Genomic DNA, 19,931 nt, shown 5'->3' on the forward strand with positions numbered 1-19,931 from the left:
TATAATAAAAACTTAGAGCACTAAAAACACAAAGGTCGTAGAAAAAACACACACCACACGCGCTAACCTTAACAGACCCTTTTTATGTTAACAACTCTGATATCATTGTGGAGCACCTTGACAGGAATGACCTTGCTGGCTTCACGGCATTCAGCATTGACGTAGTTGATCTGTATTATTCCTTGCCGCACGACAAATTGTTAAGCAGTGTCGAAGATTGCATTGTAGAATCTAATGACGAACTTGCCTTTAGGAATAGATGTAGTGTTTCGGTTGAGTCCTTTTTAGAGATTTTGACCTGCCACTTAAAATCTACCTTATTGATTTGGCATGGGAAACTGTATATGCAGAAAGCAGGTGTAGGTTCTTGCATGGCGCCAATATTAAGTTCTATTTTTCTTGGCGCGGTAGATGGTGCTGTAAACGACATGCTTCAAGAGGGTGTATCAGTCTTCAGGTATGTGGAGGATTATTTGATTTTTATTGACAGATCACGTGCGTCACAGAGAGTGGAAGACGTTGTCGATGGCGTTCAAAAAGAAGGCGTGGGTCTAAAATTCACCTCCGAGCTGCCGAGTAATAATAGATTACAGTTTCTTGACTTGTTCGTGAATTTTGGGGCGGATCATGTTTGATGGCACTACAATCCACGATCTGCAAAACCAGTTTTATATTTCGCGTCGGGGCACTAAAAAATTGTGAAATGCGGTATTATTCTGTCGTGCTTACGCGCGTGCTTGGGAAAAAAGCTTGCGTGCACCTGCTGAGCACGAGTTTCCGTGTGCAAGTGGAACGCCTTATAAGGCCGCAGGTTACCCCATTCACCTCATCACCCATCCACTCATCATCATCATCACCCATCACCAAGGTTACCCCATTCACCTCATCACATCAGTTTGTGAAAAGCTTGTGCGCACTGCAAAGCAAGGAAAATGAGGGCGTCGTCCTTCTGTTCAAAATGAAGGAAACGAAAAAGTGGCATTTATTCCCTATGTACACAAAATTTGACATGGCCAAAAAAAATGTGGCTATAAGCGTTATGGTGTTCGGGTGGCATTTTGTGAACCACACAGCCTTAGTCGCATTTGCTCCATTGTGCACAGAAGGGCACCGGCCACGTCAGTGGGTGATAGAGGGTGCAGCCAGAAACATGCTAATCGTTTTGTCGATCGTGTCTCAAGAGTAGCATACAAAATTCTCCTAAGCTGAGGTCACATGTATTGGTTAAACAGGCAGATGTGGTCAACATACGCCTCAGTGAGCACAGAAATTAATTTAAATTAAATTATGGGGTTTTACGTGCCAAAACCGCTTTCTGACTATGAGGCACGCCGTAGTGGAGGACTCCGGAAATTTTGACCACCTGGGCTCCTTTAACGTGCACCTAAATCTAAGTACACGGGTGTTTTCGCATCTAGCCTCCATCGAAACGCGGCCGCCGTGGCCGGGATTCGATCCCGCGACCTCGTGCTCAGCAGCCCAACGCCATAGCCACTGAACAACCACGGCGGGTCGCACAGAAATTCATTAAACGGCGCGCTATCCTCTCATCTCGCCGTACACTGCAAATCGTGTCCTTGTAAACCCATCTTCTAAAACAGTCATTTTGTTCCGTCACCCAAACCAAACCACACGAGAAATCTCGGAAGCCTATCATATCACCAAAAGCGCTGCGCCGTGTGTAAGCCAACCATACTTATTACTACATGATAAAGAATTCAATTTTATTGATCAATGTTCACACGTGCCTTATATAGATGCATGCTGCTTTTTGTGCCTCGTCTTGACATGCACGAAGCGTCCATTTTCTATATTGCCGCCAGCATTGCGAACAAAAGATGGCCGCCGCATCCCAACTGCGTTTAAAAGAGCCGTCACACCGCAAGCGTGAAGAAAAGCACCGCAAGGCAACGCTGGGCCGGTGCTGACAAACCGGCGGCTCGTGCGCGAGAATCGGACTGGCACGCGACAGGAGGCGACGAGGAGAACGACGTTCGAAGAAGCGAAGCTCGAGGGACGTTTTTTGTTGAGTGCACAGTCACTTTTTGTTGGCGGGCACAGGTTCGCCCAGAATAAATCAGTTTTCATAGAAACGGCTGTCATAACTGTTGGTTACAATATATGTATTTTTCCATACGTGCGTTAAATATCAGTTGTGGGTAGAGCGCGTGTGGTGTGCGTTTCTTCTTCTGCGTCCTTTGTGTTTTTAGCGCTCTTAGTTTTTTATTATAAGCGAGTGCATCTCTCTTGCTACGGTACGAAGTAACACAGAGACACGCATACATTCGGTTTAACGGTTTTATTATTTCTCTAAACTTTAATTCGCCTATTGAAGCAACGAATCAAACAAATAACTGCTGTTACCTAGGATGATTCTCAGTCACGTGACACTGTGAGTAACGTCCCAGCACGGTGAACTACGCAGTCGCACATGCGCGACTGACGTCAACTCTTCGGCTGGGAGCGCGTCGCCCGCGACGAGAAGGTCACAGGACGTTCGGTTTGAAATGTCACCTCGTTTCGCGGTGCGTAGCGGTGTAATACTTTGAAGGCACGATTGTTAGCGCGCATTGTATGCACTGCGCTTGTCAGTTCGAAACGGCCAGACCTGGTGACGGGCCCGTTAAAGAAACTAGCACGGTGCGTAGAACACGTGTTGACGTTCGTGCCCGCAAAATGTTACCCCGATGCCCGCACGCTAAAAAAAACAAAAACAAAAAAAAAAAAAAAAACAGCCCACATTTCAGTTTAAGGTCTCCGCACCCTCATTCACACGTCAGCCAGTCTTCCTTCGGCAGCAGAAATTGCGTCATAGCTTTCGCCGAAACGCCGCGAGCCACGCTTCCAACGCATATGGTGCCAGTGTGCGAAAATGCAGAGGAGGAATATCGCTTTCTATCGCTGGCCGTGGTAATGAGAAAGACCGCCCGCTAGAGCGTAGCACCCTTCCTCGCACTATGTTATTGCAATAATACATGCAACACACGCACACGCACGCACACAAACACACACATACGCGCACGCGCACATGCGTAATTTCAGAGAGCATTTTTCGCTTTCTCGTTGATTTCCAGCCAACCGGGCTAAAAATTAAACGCACGTATAACACGTGTTTACTGTGCATATCATTTTACAGCCGTGCCCCTGGTGAAGACGTGAATTAAAAAATTGATAGTGTGGGATGCGATACACACTCTCCGCGCAGCCACAACACGTCCTAGAGTTAGAGCTTGTCCCTACAGTTAGAACCTCGATTGTTATCCTGCACATGAACGTCGCGTTTAATCTGCCTGTTTGCTTGTCCATCCACCTGTCCGTGTGGTTTTCATTTCTTCCCTTCTTTCTTTTCCTCCCTCCCTTATAGGCTACGGTAGATATTCCCTGAAGTCGTAGCCGAACAGCTCGAAGTCGTAAAAGTACCAGGCGTACAGTCTCATGACCTGGTGGAACGACAGCTGCTTGAAGTAATACTTCGTGTCTGTCGCGCTAATCCCGCTTACTTCGTGCCGAGTGTTGTCGTGACCAAGAACGTCCGCCTTCCCTCCCATGTCCACGAGGGAAAAGAACAGTGGGAAGTCCCTGCCTGCTGTCTCCAGCTTGCCGACGAAGTCGTAGTCCAGGAGGCAGGGCTGACACAGCGCGTAATACGGAGACCAGTGCTCGTCCGCGTTCTCCGCAGTCGTCGCCAGCACGTATTCCACGAACTCCGAGAACGTCGGGCTGCGCCGCTCGTCATGCACTCCGGGGATCTTGTACCAGTGGAGTTTGTAGGCCCACGCCATCTCCTCGGGACCCCTGAGCGCCTTGTCGATGTAGGTGGACATAAGGCGCTCGAACGGATGCCTCACGAACATCGCCTGCCGGGCATGCCAGGGTGGGACACAAGATGAGAAATAACATCTCGGGGAAATGTTAAGAAGGTCTATTTCTCGCTGCTCTAAACTACAGCACTATAACCTATTCAAATCGTGGCTTTGGCAAGTAAAACTCCGCAATTCAATGCAACACAGTATTGTAATCATTAAGTGAGAACACAACAAGAGCAAGCACCTAACGACGAACCTCAACTTTAGTTAAGATACACAGCCGAACGCCTTTATAACGAAGAGGTCGGGGCCTCCGAAATCATTCGTTATGCAGGTCACTCTGTAAAGGTCGTTCTCCGCGCAGCTTACCATGGAACCGCGACAGAATTATTATTTCGTTATACAGGTCATTTCGTTGTAGACGCGTTCATTGTAAAGGCACTGAACTGTGAATCGCTGGCAACTTAAGATCCTCAGCCTTAGTTAACATATATATCGCTAGTTGTTAAGATCACGAGTTCAAAGAGTTCCCACACAAAACATTACATGCAGATTTGTTCATGTGTTTTACCTGCGATTTTCTTTCTTTCTTGTGTGCATATATTTTTACTTCTTCCGGTGCCTGAGAAGTTTTCACCAACGCGTGTGCGCGCTGTTGCTGCAGACTCTCCTGCCTTCTTTCCATTTATGCCCCCTTCCTCCGCGTAGGGTATCAAACCGGATGCGCGCGTGGTTGACCTGCCATTCTTTCCTTCCTCTGTCTCGCTCTTGAAATGAGACCGAGAGTGTCTCGTGACAGGAGCATGGACGCGGTGCTGTGCTTGTGACGTCACGTGTGTTTGTGACATAGCGTGTGACATCATGTGCAGGACTCCGATGCTCCTCACGCCCCTGTTTCCCACTGACAACATGAGCGGGTACAGAGCCCGGGTGAAGAAGAGGCACGCATAAAGCTCTTCGGAAAAGAGAAGGAAGTGCTCATAAATACTCAGCTGCTCGTTAGACATCGCTGGAGAACAAACGCGCGGCTGTGCACTTAGATTACTAAGGGTCCTTACTCCTCGGATCTTTAATATTATAGATCAGCCTATGTCAGAAACTGCGCGCCTGCCACTACCATCTCTCATTTAGCAGTGTGAGAGATGAACCTATATGTAGAAAACTTATTGAGGTAATTGTGGGTAAAGTCCGCATTGTTTTGCAGACAAAATTTTACGAAAGGCAGAACGATGGAAGGGAGCTATACGAATAATATAATATGCAGAAATGGGACCATGGGACAGAGCTCGTAGTTTCGGTAGTATAGAATATTACAGCGTTTTGGCGATGGCGTCTTGCCTCAAAGCCATAAAATAGATGTGTCCGAGGACGTGGAATAAAATCCCGGCCGCGGTGCCTCAATTTTGGTGGGGGTGAAATGAAAAAAAAAGACAAATTGTACGCCTGTGTACCGTGAACCCAGTTCAGGGTTCCCCCGGTGGTAAAAATTATTCCAGAGTACCCGAATGGGGGGGGGGGGGGGGGATGGCATCATAATAATATCGTGGCTTTGGCACGCTAAACCCCACAATGTAATCTAAAATGAATATGACATAAGCACGAGGAAGACCAACTTCCGGCAAACTTTTTCAAGGCCAAGTTTGCCTGCGGCGAGCAACACCCCCCCTCCTACTCCTTCGATAGCAATCCGGAACACCACGTGCCCGCTGCGGTTGTTATGGCGCCTCGTTTCCGGTTTCAGAACTTTTGAATTCCTTAATCGTCATTAGACGAAATAACCTAACACACAGAAAGTAAGCAAATTGATGCACGGCCCAACGCGCAGCACTTGTGACGTTAAAGATGCAGGCGGCAACGCATTTTAACTTTACTGGCCGCGAACTTGCGATTTCACCGTGGCCGTGCTCCGAGGAGGCACATGACGTCACACCGCGTTCCTCGTCGTTGCGTTCGCCTCCGTTCGCTTCGCCCGCTGCGTCGCATGCCCGATAACATGTCGGAGGATTGAAAAGTGATTGAAAAGGAGAGCTCGCGTGCGCCGCAACCACAGTTGAGGCTGCAGTATGGACGGCGACAATTATGATAAGCAAGAAGAGGCATGCGCCACTGGTAGCACCGAGCCACAGGTGTTCCGCCGCTGCGGAGCGCCGCGCCTTTCTGCCGCCGCCGTTTGGTATGACGTCACACACGTTCCTCGTCGTTGCGCTCGCCTCCGCTCGCTTCGCCAGCTGCGTCGCATGTCTGATAACATGTCGGAGGATTGAAAAGGAGAGCTCGCGTGCGCCGCAACCACATTTGAGGCGGCAGTATGAACGGCGACAATTCTGATAAGCAGGAGGAGGCCTGGAATCGACATCGGAACGAGATGAAGAGGAAACGAATCGCCCAGGAAAAGGACGAACAGCGCGCCGAACGACTGGCTAAACGCCGCAACATAGCTAGACAACCAGACTAACCTGGACTTGCAATCAAGATTAACCAAGGCTAACCATGCTATGCCTTAGCTTTCGCTACGTATGTCCTGACACAGCCGAGCTAAGCCAATGCCAATTTTTTGACGAAAGACGGCCGGGGAGACGCAAGTGCACGTCTCCCACCTAGCTCCGGCGTTGAAGAACGTGGACACGCGTGTTATTAGATTTGTCGGACGGTCCTACCGCTGTCGACCAGATGAAGGAGTCGTCGGACTATCTCGCCGCTGCCACCATTTGAAGGAGATGAAGGTCGTAGACAGGAACTCGGTGAACAGGATTTATTTACATATTAACAGTTTAAGCAGGATACATTGGCAGACTAGCGCGACTCCCATATGGAGCCCGCAAAACTAACATACAGCAAACAGTTTACGAGCACACAGCTCACTAGTTCATTTCTAGCATGACAGAGCACTCAGCTCCCGACAACGAGCACGACACGAGCACGACGCGAGCACACCCTAGCAGCCGGCAAACGCTGCTTATAAGCTCTCCGCTTGACGTCATAGTTCGATGTCATCGTTCGGCGGGGACGGAGCAGGAATGGTCGGGAAGGTTCGTCCAAGCATTGTAAGCTTGCCGCCGCCCCGCACTAAGGCTCCGGAGTCAACGACCGAGGGCTTCGTAGAACTGTGCTCCGTCTCGGGTGGCGCGGCGGAGTACCACATGCCTGAGCTGACCGCGCGCCACGTGGCTGCCGGTCATCCGCAGTTCTCGGTACCGCCCAGCTTTCAGTGCCGACGTCAGAGGGCTTCGTAGAACTGCTTTGTCCCGGATGGCTCCGCCAAGTACCAATTTCCTGAGCTGATCGCGCGCCACGTGGCTGCCGGCCGTCCGCAGTTCTCGGAAGGGCTCCCTGTCTGGTGGGCTTGGAACACGTGCAGCGGGCTGAAAGCTGGCACGTTGCCACCCCGTATGGCCATTCTTAACAGTGTGAAATCCGGGGCAAGCGACAACGAGTTCGTTGTTGTCAGCACTTTGGTGGTTCGCATGGACGCCGTGACGTCGGGCATCCATTATGTACGTCCCTCCAAAAAGATTATCCACCCCTCCCAGCAAGAATCTTGAAATCTCGCAATGTGTTATGAAAATCATGCGATAATAAATCACGGGGGACACGATCACGCATGTATAGGCCGGCCGTTATTATCGTCTACTAGGGGATGTGTAGTACCCAAGAGAAAAAAATTATAATCGCGCGATAATATGGTGTGTGCACTTCCTTAAAAGCTTTTTATACGTCAAGTAGGGCCTGTTATGAAATTTCACAGACGCCAGTGCGCTGCTCGTAAGGAGCTGAGCCAGTGAAACTACATGTGATTGCAACCATGCCGGTTGGCAGATGTTACATATGCCTTAATGGCACAAAACTTCGGTGTTGATAACGAGTGCACTTGCAAATTAGCCAATAAAGAGAAACAGGGCCCGTGGCGTAATGGCTTCGATGGCGGGCTTCTGTGCTACAAGTCATGTGTTCGAATCCTGCCTGCGGATGATTTTAATAATATTTATTAAATTATTTATTACACAGTACATTGCTGAACATGACGAATTTACAAAGTCTAAGAGACGTTTAAAGCCAAAAGGACGAAGTTTAGGCAAATCCATGTAATTCCCATAATTCCCACGCTGACTGAACCGTCCGTATTGCAGCTCTCGTAGACACTAGTGACAGAGTTCCCTCTAGTAATTATTGTACGAAACTTATGTATTGGGTGGTTTGTTAGCTTTCCTCTTGCAACGCCAGGTGTCAGCACATGCCTTACTAGTTTGCTTTGCCTCCTCATAGAGGGTGCAGGTGTTTTGAGGCACGGACATTGAAAAATGCATGGTAGACATACACAGCTCCTCTGTAAAAGGAAGGCATGGCTCTACACACAGAACAGGCCCCACCCATCGAGTCGGCGTGTACGTACTACGTAGAACCACCCATGCATGCACTGCACATGTGCCGGTTGCCGGCGTTGTTCTATACGGAATTGCGCAATGAAACAACAAGCACTATCTAAATATTCTCACCAACAAATATAGGCCGTAAAGTGCGTCATTCCTTTAATTTATTTGTATGACAATTTGTGTGGTTTTAATCTGGCTAAGCTATCCTTGGCTCTTTCTCTCGTTTTCGTGCTCGAGCGGGCGCGTTCGTGACCAAATGCCAACAAGCTGTGAGAGGCGCACGTTCTGTGGTGCGAGAGCGTTGTGGGGTCAGGAGGTTTGCATGCTGTGGCCGGCGGAAGCGCTCTGTCACGTTTCTCCCCTGCTATTTTCTTGCCTTCAGGCCCATGCTCTCGAAATGTACTCTTCTTTGAAAGGGAATGCGCCCGCTTCGATGCAATGTACTCGTAAACTGATTTGTGACCTCTTTCACTGTTCATATGGCCCTAAAAGGCCACTATTTCTGCTACAGCCTGGTTTTATCCAAAAGACTCGTAGTCCCGAAGCGATAGATTTCTTCAGCTACTTCCCCCACTTCTGATGAACTTCAGCCGTTCTCGCTCAGAAAAAATCGCGAGGAGAGCAAAGAGCAGTGACCGAATGCACAGGTGCGGAGGAGGAGCTGAGCAAGACATCTGATTGTTTGGCGCGCCCGCGGGTAACGTCTTGCTTTAGGGGAGGAGGCGGTGAGGATGGCGGGCGCCCCAACCGCAACAGACGCCGCCACGTTGAGGGTGGCTGCTTGCATTGCAACAAAACGTGCCGCTGGGATAGTTGGTACATTATTCGAGTTTAAGATTAGCGCATAAATAACACGAACAAGGACAGGACAGGCGCCTGTACTGGCCTATACTTTATCGTGTTACTTTTGTAAAATTCTTAAGCTCGAGCCATCGCAACGACGTTACAGCCAGGGTGCTGGCTACAGCCGGAATGGAGTCAACTGGGCTGGTGTGATATTAACGTAAGTATAATTTGGCATTGTGGTTGGCAGTGAGATTGCCACTTCGTGTGTCTGCTGATGGGCCCCTGAGGTTTCTTGGTTCACGGACTGCATGGATCGAGACATGCCCACCCCCTGAGGTTACACAGTGAACCTGTCGCTGACGTCGACAATTATCTTCTATGGTTTCTGCCTGAATTATTTAAGTTGTCGCTGTTGTGATACAGTTTTATTGGAAAGGTGGAAAACACGTCTATTCGGAGGCAATTACATTTTGCTGGATACTACTATAGCGTTTGTGTTCAGAGAATGTTATAATAAAGTTTGACGCTCGGTACGCTATTTTCGCATTCATAAGCCGTAGCTTTAGCACATAGATGAAGCCCCCCCTCCTTCTCCCCCCCCCCCTCGCACTCATGTGACGTAGATGGTCTCGTACAGCATGCCAATGTAGAAGCGCGGCGGAGATAACAGCTGCGCTATAGTTTGCTGTAGCTGCGCTCCTGCTCTCTGATGGCGAAAACAAGACTGCCTTTCTTCTTTCCCAATAAATCAGATACGTCACATAGAAGATTCGTGTGCGTATCGGGACTACTGCCTCTGAGGGTGAAATGAGCGCACACAGCGCGAACTTTCATTACGAAAATCTCTGAAGAAAAATGTTTTAGAAGTATCAAACAAAACGGAGTTCTCTTCGAATAGATATGCTCATATTATTTTATATAAACATGTAGCATCATCGAAAAACCTTAGTAAAGGTACTTGTCAATTCTTTGATAATGCATTTGTTTAGTTTACTTGCTTGCGCTAATTGCGTCCGTCAAATCGAATGAACCACCTACCAGTGCAAGCAGCATTTGCATAGAGCGACGTAGCACACACACACACACACATATATATATATATATATATATATATATATATATATATATATATATATATATATACGTCCTTTCATGGGGTTTATCATCTGCATATGATTGAAGATGGAGAGGTACCTTCGTGTAATGGCTTCTGTTTCCCTGCAGCAGCGTTCTCGGACCAAACCGGAGAGTCTGGTAGCGGAACGACGAGTGCAGGGCGTCTGTGCCGTGTCCGACCACGGTGACGTTGAGAAGGGGCGCGAAAATGCCTTTCAAGCTGGTCGACGCCACCTTGGCGATAAAGCAGAAGGCCAGCGAACGCGAGTCGTCTACGAACAGCGGGCACTGGCTCGAGTCGCATTGCACGGTGCGTCGACTAGGAGAAGGCAGGTTCACGCCAAGACCGGGAGTAGGGCGCTGCAGCGGTAGGTACGAACGGTGCCTCTCGCACACCGACTTGATTCTCGCTCTCCTAGCGTCGTTGTCGTCCTTGACAACGGTGGATGACTTGTCCTACAGAAAGGAGATAGAAAAAGAAGAACTAGAGGGAGAGAAATAAATTTGCAGGTTTCAGCTATTCCTCGATCTTTGAACCTATTCGTTATGCCAGAGTCAGGCCCCCGTAACGCACAACGCCATTATTGGTGTGGCCTCTACAAACTTTCTCAAGAGGAACTTGTTCTTTACGATGGCCGCAGCGTCGTCCTTGTCCGCTATGGTATTCGAAGATACATTAATAAAAAAATATTCAGAAATATTCCGAAATACATAAATTCCAGACAGAGTCTGCGTGGCGCACAGAACCCCACAGTAAACCCATATAAACGATAGCGCATATTTGCACGCACCTCTATATGCGCGTGGCGGTTCGGACGCGTTGTTGTTTCCAAGTCCTCGTCAGACCGGTGATAGTGTGTCTGTGAAGCTTTTGGAGCGCAACGTTACACTAACTACAATGAATACCAGGTGAGAAAGAAAAGCCGCGCCATAGCAAGGGGGAATTAGTGCAGCAGTCGAGTGTGTCAGTATTTTGATATAATGCAGAAAATTAAATCAATTGTTGAGTATTGGTACGGCGTCTGTATGTAATCACGTGAATTAATTTATTTAAGTTACTGAGGCGTTTGAGCATGATGTTACAGAGATGGTCCACTTCCTAGCTAATCATTCCGTTAGCTCAGTAAAGCAATATAATGCCACTTACAGCTTCGATGTTTCTCCACGGCGGTGTTTTCACTTGGGGCAAGTACACTACCACGATTAGACATGATGCTGCTGCAAGAAAGCATAGTTTCGACGAGCAGACCTTTGCGGGCATCAAGCGGCCTTTGCGGTGGCTGGCGAATAATCCCACGAGCGAGCTACGTCGTATTAGGTTCGCGAACTTGCGACGGCACGCAGTGTCACCGGAGAGGTATGCGAAAGCGTCTCTTTCACCAGCGTAAATGTCACGAATACATTGCCGTTGAAGTATAATGCCAGCATCTACATCGTCGTTGGCTTCAAGCATCTGGTTGACAGGAACCTAGTTCGTGAGGAGCTTCTGAAAGATAGGCGCACGTGTACAATATTTAACGTCTTTGAAAATATCAGAGTCGCGATTTTCGATGAGGAACAAAAGTTTTGCAAATTAAAAAACGCACATTAAGAGGGTTGATAGCAGGGCTAGTTGACACGGACGCATTGCTTGAAACTGTGAGACTAGACGGTATACAAGGTAAAAAAAAAAAAAAAAGAACAGTCATATGTTTCATTCTTTGCCTTGTCAGTTGTCATTCTTCTTTGTCAGTTGCGCAGTTTTGTACCAACGCACAAGTTGGAATCTATGTGAAGTGGGCAATTGAAGACTGTATTTCAGTGAGTATTGAAGCATAGTTTAGTAGCGTATGTTTATACGTTGCGTATTGGGGTGTATTTTGTGTGTCTGTGATAGGCACTGTACAGAACATCTCGTTTTTTTGGTAATGCGTTAGCATAGGAGTTTCGGAGTAGAAAGAAGCGTGTGCGTGAAGCTTGAGAAGCCTGTCACGTGGTAGGGCTAGAGAGGGGATGGGAGTTGCACGTCGTCAGTAGCACCTCGCTACTTGAAGAGGCAGGACGTATGTCGAGTGAGATCCTGAACAACACTTTGCAATGTGGCGAACGTGGTTTAGAGAGACCCTGAACCCCTTTGTATCGAAAAGAAGAAATATATTCGAAATTAAAATAGGCCATATCAGAAATACTTTCCGCAAGAACTACTTCAATGCTCTCTGCTGAAGCGGATTTATTGGCAATCAAACACGGCCTTCATGGTGCTTGCGTTCCATCTCATTTGAACGAAATGCATTTCGGTCTGCATTTCTGCATTTCGGTCTTGCATACGAGTTTTCCACAGGCTCTGCAAGCCTATCATTAAAAACGTATCATATGGTACATCATCGCACGGAACAACAAGATATCCGATACTGTGAGAATTTATATCAGAATACTTTTGCAGATTTCTATGTAGGACATTCCGAAATAAAATGGCATCTGCACAATCAATAAAGCAGTGCTTGAGGCACGTCACAAAGGCGACAGATCAAGAAGAATGTCAGCCGGATTGGTATAAACTTTTCATTAGGTGTTTAACTTCTCCTATCAGTTTTTGTTGTGATAGAAGATGTTGCTTTGTACGCTTTCGTTGCATGTGCTTCTAGTATATATACCTGTGATCACTTATGACCACCTGGCGCTCGTAGGCTTTATAGGCTCATGCTCGTACTTTCGCTGCTTTGTTCAAAATTTTGCTAACATTGCGCGCCCTCTCACCGAGCTTTTAAAGAACGACGTCGCTTTCGCGTGGGGACAGCGGCAGTCCGAAGCCTTCACAGCACTCATAAGACTCTTGACGAGCTCCCCAGTTTTAGCCCATTTTGACCTTTCAGCACCCACTGAAATCGGTACAGATGCTAGTGGTCACGGCATCGGTACTGTTCTTGCCCAGATTCAGCGCGGTCAAGAGTGCCTTATCGCTTACGCAAGCCGTCCACGCATGCACGGCCGAGCGCAACTATTCAATCACGAAGCGAGAGTGCCTAGTGCTGGTTTGGGCGATAGCGAAGTTTCGCCCGTACCAATTTGGTCGCCATTTCCGAGTAATTACCGACCACCACGCGCTCTGCTGGTTCTCCTCGTCGAAGGACCCTACAGGGCGCATTGGGTGGAGGGCATTGCGCTTGCAAGAGTATACTTTCTCTGTAGCGTACAAATCCGGCCGTTTACATCAGGACGCTGTCCCGCCATCCTGTTGACCCACCGGAAGCCAGAGACCTCGAATCCGACGCCAGCGTTATGTCCATCTCAGGCTTCCTGATCTTATACTGATCATAAATTACTCATACTGATTCCTTAAATACTGATCAAAAGCTACAGAACGTCAGACAACAGAACGTCCCAAAATACGTCAGACTGAAATTTCCTGTGGTATTTTTCAACTGGGAGTGTAGGGATTGGAGCGGTCGTAGTTGTCGGGAGGACCTTGGGGCGAAAGGACTAGGCGAGCAGGATTTATTTACTGTTATTTACGGTTGAACATGAGATACATCGACAGTCTAGCGTGACTCCCAAATGGAGCCCGCAAGACGACGCATACAGCAAACGAGCACACAGCTCACGAGTACATTTCGAGCACGACAACGAGCACCCCTCTAGCAGCCGACAAGCGCTGCTTATAAGCGCTCTGCTCGACGTCATAGTTCGACGTCATTGTAGATGACCCGCCCTTTTGGAGGAGGCGGGCTCTCGACTTGGAGGAGGATGAGGGCTCACATACACGTGTCGCACAGGCTTCAGTTGCCCGGAGCCGACGTCAGAGGGGCTTCGTAGAACTCTGAGCCGACCCGGGTAGCGCATCCGGGTACCACATTGTCTTGCGTCTTGGTCGGCGCGTGGGAAGGAACCCCTGTCGTCGTTCCCGCGGCAACTCCCCCACTCATATCAGAACAGGGCGGCGTTGTCGTGTTGCGCACAAAGCCTGCTTCGTCGAACACGGAGCCGCCCCGGGTGGCGCGTCCGGGTAGCACATTGTCCGGTGTCTCGAAAAGCGCATGGGGAGGTTCCGCCAAATACCTCCCCTCGAGAACTCCCCTGAGCTGACCCCTCGCCACGTGGCTGCCGGTTATCCGCAGTTCTCTGAAGTGCGCCACCGTCCCGGTTGGATCGGAACACGTATAGCGGGCTGAAATAGCCGCAGGCCGATCCTAACAGGAGGCTTTCATTCTTGTACAACTGCGTCCAAAACTCAAACATAATGCGAAATAAACTTACGTTTGCATTAATTTTTAACGCACACCAAACATTCGAAGGCGTCGGCGCCGAGCTCGTCTGCAACCTCTGCGATGAGGCTTGCAAGTTTCTGGTGACGTGTAATGAAGCGGCAACGGCAGCATACGACGCAGGGAGTGATGTAACTGCACTTTGCTATGTCAAGGAAGAACTTGCCTAGCAACTGATTTGTGTTCTGGTAGTGCTATGGGAAGGCCGCGTATAGCGAGGACTCCTGAAGAGCCGTTTGCATACGAGGCGCGGCGAAAGTGTGGTTAAGTGTATTTCTCTTTTCTGTGGTCCACTCTTTGTAGGTGTACTTTGTAAGCATACAGCCACGCTGCACGCAGCCACGTCGGAAACACACGCTGCAGATGTAACATGTCACATGTGAAAAAAAAGTACATAAAGCACAATGATTACAAATATTCACATTCAAAGGCAAATAACAAAGCAAATAATAAATTGCAAAAATAAGCTGATGAAGATACATGTACAACAAGGTGAAAAAAGAGGCACTAAAAGAAAAGAATGCCATTTGCAACTGGGATTCCTTATAGGTCATGGTGATTGTTAGACGTACACGCGAAATTTATCAAGCCTTAGTGATCAAGAGATTCTATCGTTTCTAATGCAGCAAGGAACATGTTATGAGAAGAAATTCCTACAACTGAAGAAGGAAGTCGGTTCCACTGACTGATGGTTCTTGGGAAAAAAGAGCTGCTAAAGGCCGATGTATTACGTTTGTATTCTCTTATCTGTTATTCATGACATTTGCGTGCTGATGTTTAACTCTTACAGGGGCATTGAACCATCGAAGAGGAGAAATGTATTTGAAACTAAGATAAGCTATTTCAGAAATACTTTGCGCCAGAAAGTACTTCAATGCGTTGAGCAGAAGCGGAGTTCTTGGCAATGAAACAGGGCCGTCGCGGTGCTTCCACTCCTTTTTCAATGTGTTACGCTGACGCGATGTATCACGCCCTGGTGCAGTGCGAGCGGAGGCCGGTGCTGTATCTGTGCCTGCTGTTTGCACGTGTCGCTTCAGCGTGGCCCAGAATGCCTTGAACCATGCAATGCATAGCGTTCGCGTGAGCTCGAAGGCCTGACTTTGGCAATTTATTGAGTGAGCCCGAGTCCGGCTCGGGCCCGTGGCTTCAAGCCAGACTCCTGCCTGAGTCCGCGGCTTCAAGCCCGTTCCAGGCCCAAGCCCACCGAAAGATGCTTCGGGCCGGACTGGGCCTGGCCCGGACGTTCGGGTCGGTCCAGGCTCGTTCAGTGCTCTACTTCTGAGTATGAAATGGGCTTGACTGCTCGCCGCGACGGCAACATTCCGGTGGGGGTGGCATTCAGAAACGCTAGTGTACTTAAGTAAGGCGACCATCTATAAAAAAATTGCCGCCGAAGTGTTAACTTTGAATCAGGAACCCTCGGCCCCAGAAGATCAACTCTGGACAGTACAGCGGGCTGACGCCTAGCCAGGCTGAAGCCCACCCTATTAACTGGCCGTACAAAAATAAAGTTTTCACCACCTCGACTATGGTGTCTCTCACAGCCACAGTGCGCCTAGCAAAGAACTATCAACTGAGGCAAGCCTGGACAATCGCCTTTTGCCGGACAACCGAAACCTCAGACACTGGTCCACACAGTCTTCGGCACAGACGGTGTTGAAAGCGTTGTTGCGCTTCATCAGTACGTGAGCACCAAGGGATTAACATCGCCTATTGTAGTCTATTACATCTCGTTAATGCGCAATTTTTCTGGATTATTTGTTTTATTTTAGCTCGTACCTTCGTCTATTAACATTGATTCTCTTTACAGCCTTACACAAGCAAATGGTCGCCAGCCGTTCTACACACTGGCTAACCAACTTGTCTCTCCTTATCTCCTTCCCCGCCCTGCTGTTTCTCTCGATTGTTTAACACGTGGCTCAACAAGCATAGTCCGATGCTTGAAATAATCTACTAGTGTCATAGGGATTTGGCAGGCACCAGAAATGTTGCACCCTTTGTACGAATGCAGAATTTCTCAGTACTGAAGCAATATCCAGAGTGTTTCAGCGAAAACTTTCAAGTTCTTTTAAATTGCCGTGAGCCGGCCTACTCGAAGAGGCCGACATTACTTGCAGAAAAAAATTAAGTGCATATCGAATAATTAGCATAAATTTGCTAATTAAGTATTTAACTAATTATATTATAGCACATATTGTAATTTAGAAATTCTAGCAGGTGAGACTGCAAAGCATACGCACTTGAAAATAATTGTATGGATGATACTATTAACGAGATACCCGCTGTCGAACTTGCGGTAAGAATGCAGTGTCGTTCCACTTACTTTCTTAAGAGGAAGCTTCAGCTCGGGCCCATTTCCGACGCGGCCTATTCAAATACATGTAAAACGAAAGAAAAATTCCTTTTTGAGATAAACCCTGGACCGATTTTAATAAAAGTTGTTGCGCTTGAGGGAGAAAGTTAAATTCTAGTGACTGTTAGAAGCGGAATTTCGATTTAGGGCCTGAATTTTGTTGATAGAAATTTCGAAAATTCGAAAGTTCGAAAGAAATAGAAGCATGAAGTTTACAAGTTAATAGATCTTCGTCAAGAATAGATATCGCGTTTCTGCAAACGGCATCCATTAGATCATTCAAAGGGGACAAATTCGATGTGTCACTTTACATATTACGTGAATTTGTTACGTTGTGTATAAGGGTTCTGAAAAAGCTGTATTCACGCATTACTAAATTTTTGAGATTCATGTGTAACATATCAATTTTGTCCGCTTGGATGTACTATGAGATGCAATTCACAGAACTGTGATACCATTTTTCATTGCTGAGTAACGGAGTTGTAAACTTGATAGTTTTGTTTTCCGAAAATTTTCGATTTTTGCCAATATTTAGTAAAAATTTTACCACCTAGATAAAAGATTCGGCACCAACAGTCATTAGATTTTAGGGTTTCCTTTTAAATTCAACAAACCTCGCCGAGTTTGGTGTAGTGGTTGCCGAGAAAAACTAATTCTCCTTTTGCATGTATTTAGATAGGAGCACCCGAGCTAGAGTTTCCCCTTAACAAAGAATTGTTTCATGCATTGAAGCATAAAGAGAGATAAGTCAGAAGGGAAAGGTAGGGAGGTTAACCAGGCTGAGCCCGGTAGGCTACCCTGCACTGGGGAAGCGGGAAAGGGGATTGAAAGAGAAGAAAGAAGAAGGAAGGGGAAGGTCACAGTCTCCCCTGTTACGCACACAAGCGTGCACCACTGAGTCAGTCACAGATGGTCATACAGGCTGGTGCATTTCAAGAAACGCACCAGCGTCTTTATGACCTTGCACATAGCAGACGCACGAGGCCACGGGCCCAAAGTCCTCCACTGTGAAAGAACGCTCGTCTAAGTGCTCCAAAGCTTTACGAAGGGCACTCCTCTCGTCTTCGTATGTAGGGCAGTCACACAAGATATGTTTGGTTGTTTCTTCGACACCACATCTGCTGCAATTGGGACTGTCCGCCATTCCAATTAGGAATGAGTGGGTGTTTGCGAAAGAAACACCTACTCGCAAGCGGCACAGTAGCGTTTCTTCCTGTCTGTTATAACCAGGTAAAAGTTGCGATGTCATATGCGGTTTCATGGCATATAGGCGCCGGTCGGTGAGCTCCGGTGTGTTCCATTTTCTTGCAGTAATAATATTATTATTACTGCAGGAAATACGCGTTGCATCCGTTCTCGACAATGGTATCGAGGTGCTTTCCCATACATCATGTACCTCATGGGCACTTTCATCGCCAGCAATGTTACAGGGCCCGGGTAGCCACTTAAATACAATGTCGCGGCCTCCGTCCACCGCTTGATGGTAGCGTGATCGTATCTCTGCTACCAGTTGTTCATGTGGGCTGTGGCGCAGAGATGACAAGAGTGATTGTAGGGCTGCCTTTGAATCACAGAATATAGCCCAGTGAGTTGGTGTTTGTTGCTGCACATATAACACTGCGCTACGGAGGGCGGAAAGTTTGGATCCTGTTTATTGTAATGTGGCTTATCTTGAACTTCTTGCTGATTGACATCGACGGAATGACTACCGCACCAGTATATATATCTATGAGGTAAAAAGGGCCTTGCAAGACATGAAACGAGGAAGAGCGGCCGGAGAAGATGGAACGGTAGCATCTCCTTAACTGTACTCCGCTCCGCCAAGTTCCAGAATTAATATCTCGAAACTGGTGTCATGCTAAGAATTCGTTCCAAATGTATTCGCGTTGCGATATTCCCGGCTAGATTTTCTAAATTGCAATATGTGCCATAAGGTGATTAGTTAAAAACTTAGTGAATTGCGTTAATTAGTCGGCTATGCATGTCAATTTTTTCGTGCAAGTAATGTTCGCCTCTTCGAGTTGACCAGCTCATGGACTAGAATTGTGCTATCTGCCACAAGAAATTAAAAAAAAATTATGGATGTGTTCGCTTAAACACCTGGTATAGGGTCGTCGACGTCTCCACCATTTGCACAGCAAACTACAGAAGCTGGGTGCATGCATCTAGCCTGAGTGGCTTGCTCTGGTAGCTCACCATCCTGTGCCGCGCGTGCTTCTAGGCGACTACCAATAAACTGCCGGACAGAACTATAAGAGATAGGAAAGATAGAGAGAGAGGAAAGAAGAGTGAAAGGTAGGGAAGTTAACCGAGGACGTGCCCGGTTGGCTACCCTACAATTGGGGAGGGCAGCACAGAAAGGCAGGGAGGTTAACCATAGCTAGTTCTGGTTAGCTACCCTACACGGAGGAAAGGGTAGGGGGTAAAAATAGAAATACAGCGCAACTATAACGGCACAGTAACTCTGGGAAGCCTGTCACAAGCTCTTAGAAATAAAGAAACAAAACTAAAAGCAACAACAACAAAAGCCATAGTTGTTAGAGGTCGTTAAACGGCAAGACTAATTCTAGGGTTTCGAAGGCACTGCTCGTGTATTCGGTTACCATACCAAAGACCGCTCGCACGAATGCTTTTACCCAAGGCCAAATTTACCATCCTTAAAAGGGTACTCCAAGCCCTTAAGTTGACGCCGCGCTGCGTCCAGCAGATCCCGAGGTAAGCGCGCACCGACCACTAAACGTGACCGTTTGCTGCTGGCTCTCTAATGCGCATGGGAAGGAAGCGAAACGATCCGCCTGCATCCAGTGAACAATGTGCGCATTGTCGCATGTGCAAGTGCGCCAGTTCGCAGTTCTCAAAATGGTTAGCATTAGCTTGCAAGCTTCGAGAATTTGTTTTTTTACGGCGAAGCTGTTTATCTCTATAGCCCCTGTATGCATTGATATGATCTCGACCGGGTGAAGTGGGTCTTCACCGCAAGAATTAGGAAACGACGACGAACCAGCGTATCGTGATGATGAAAAAAAGTTGAAAAGATTGTATTCACTTCATTGGTACATCGTTGTGATCCTTATCCGAGTCTCGAGCGGTTCCGATTAACACGGGGTCCAGGACGGCCTTAAATAACCCCTTGCGGTCTTCTGGTCGTCGACGCCTTCTTGGGGAACCTGTGGAAGGATTAGTGCTTCCGTCAGGTTCTGTCGTCGACGAGCTCCTGCCCTTCGGTTTTTCTTCTCTTCGTCGTTCCCTTTGTGTCAGC

The 19,931-nt window shown here is 47.8% G+C and overlaps 1 protein-coding gene across 1 annotated transcript; it reads right to left on the reverse strand.

Moving 5' to 3' along the window:
• Window positions 1-2,284: 2,284 nt before the first annotated feature.
• Window positions 2,285-12,460, reverse strand: LOC126540702 (carbohydrate sulfotransferase 13-like). The gene is made up of 3 exons (XM_050187544.2): window positions 11,226-12,460; window positions 10,157-10,534; window positions 2,285-3,857 (listed from the first exon to the last, which is right to left on the reverse strand). The coding sequence occupies exons 1-3, from the start codon at window positions 11,529-11,531 to the stop codon at window positions 3,366-3,368; spliced, it is 1,176 nt and encodes a 391-aa protein (XP_050043501.2). The 5' UTR covers window positions 11,532-12,460; the 3' UTR covers window positions 2,285-3,365.
• Window positions 12,461-19,931: the final 7,471 nt, after the last annotated feature.

The sequence above is a fragment of the Dermacentor andersoni genome, chromosome 2 (genome assembly GCF_023375885.2).
Source record: "Dermacentor andersoni chromosome 2, qqDerAnde1_hic_scaffold, whole genome shotgun sequence".
Classification (NCBI taxonomy): Eukaryota; Metazoa; Arthropoda; class Arachnida; order Ixodida; family Ixodidae; genus Dermacentor; species Dermacentor andersoni.

Coding starts and splice junctions, on each gene's coding strand:
- LOC126540702 (XM_050187544.2), bottom strand. CDS start 11,531: ATGCTTGAAGCCAACGACGATGTAGATGCTGGCATTATACTTCAACGG. Junction 10,535..11,225: donor CGTGGAGAAACATCGAAGCT/GTAAGTGGCATT, acceptor TCCTTTCTGTAG/GACAAGTCATCCACCGTTGT. Junction 3,858..10,156: donor ACAGAAGCCATTACACGAAG/GTACCTCTCCAT, acceptor CATGCCCGGCAG/GCGATGTTCGTGAGGCATCC.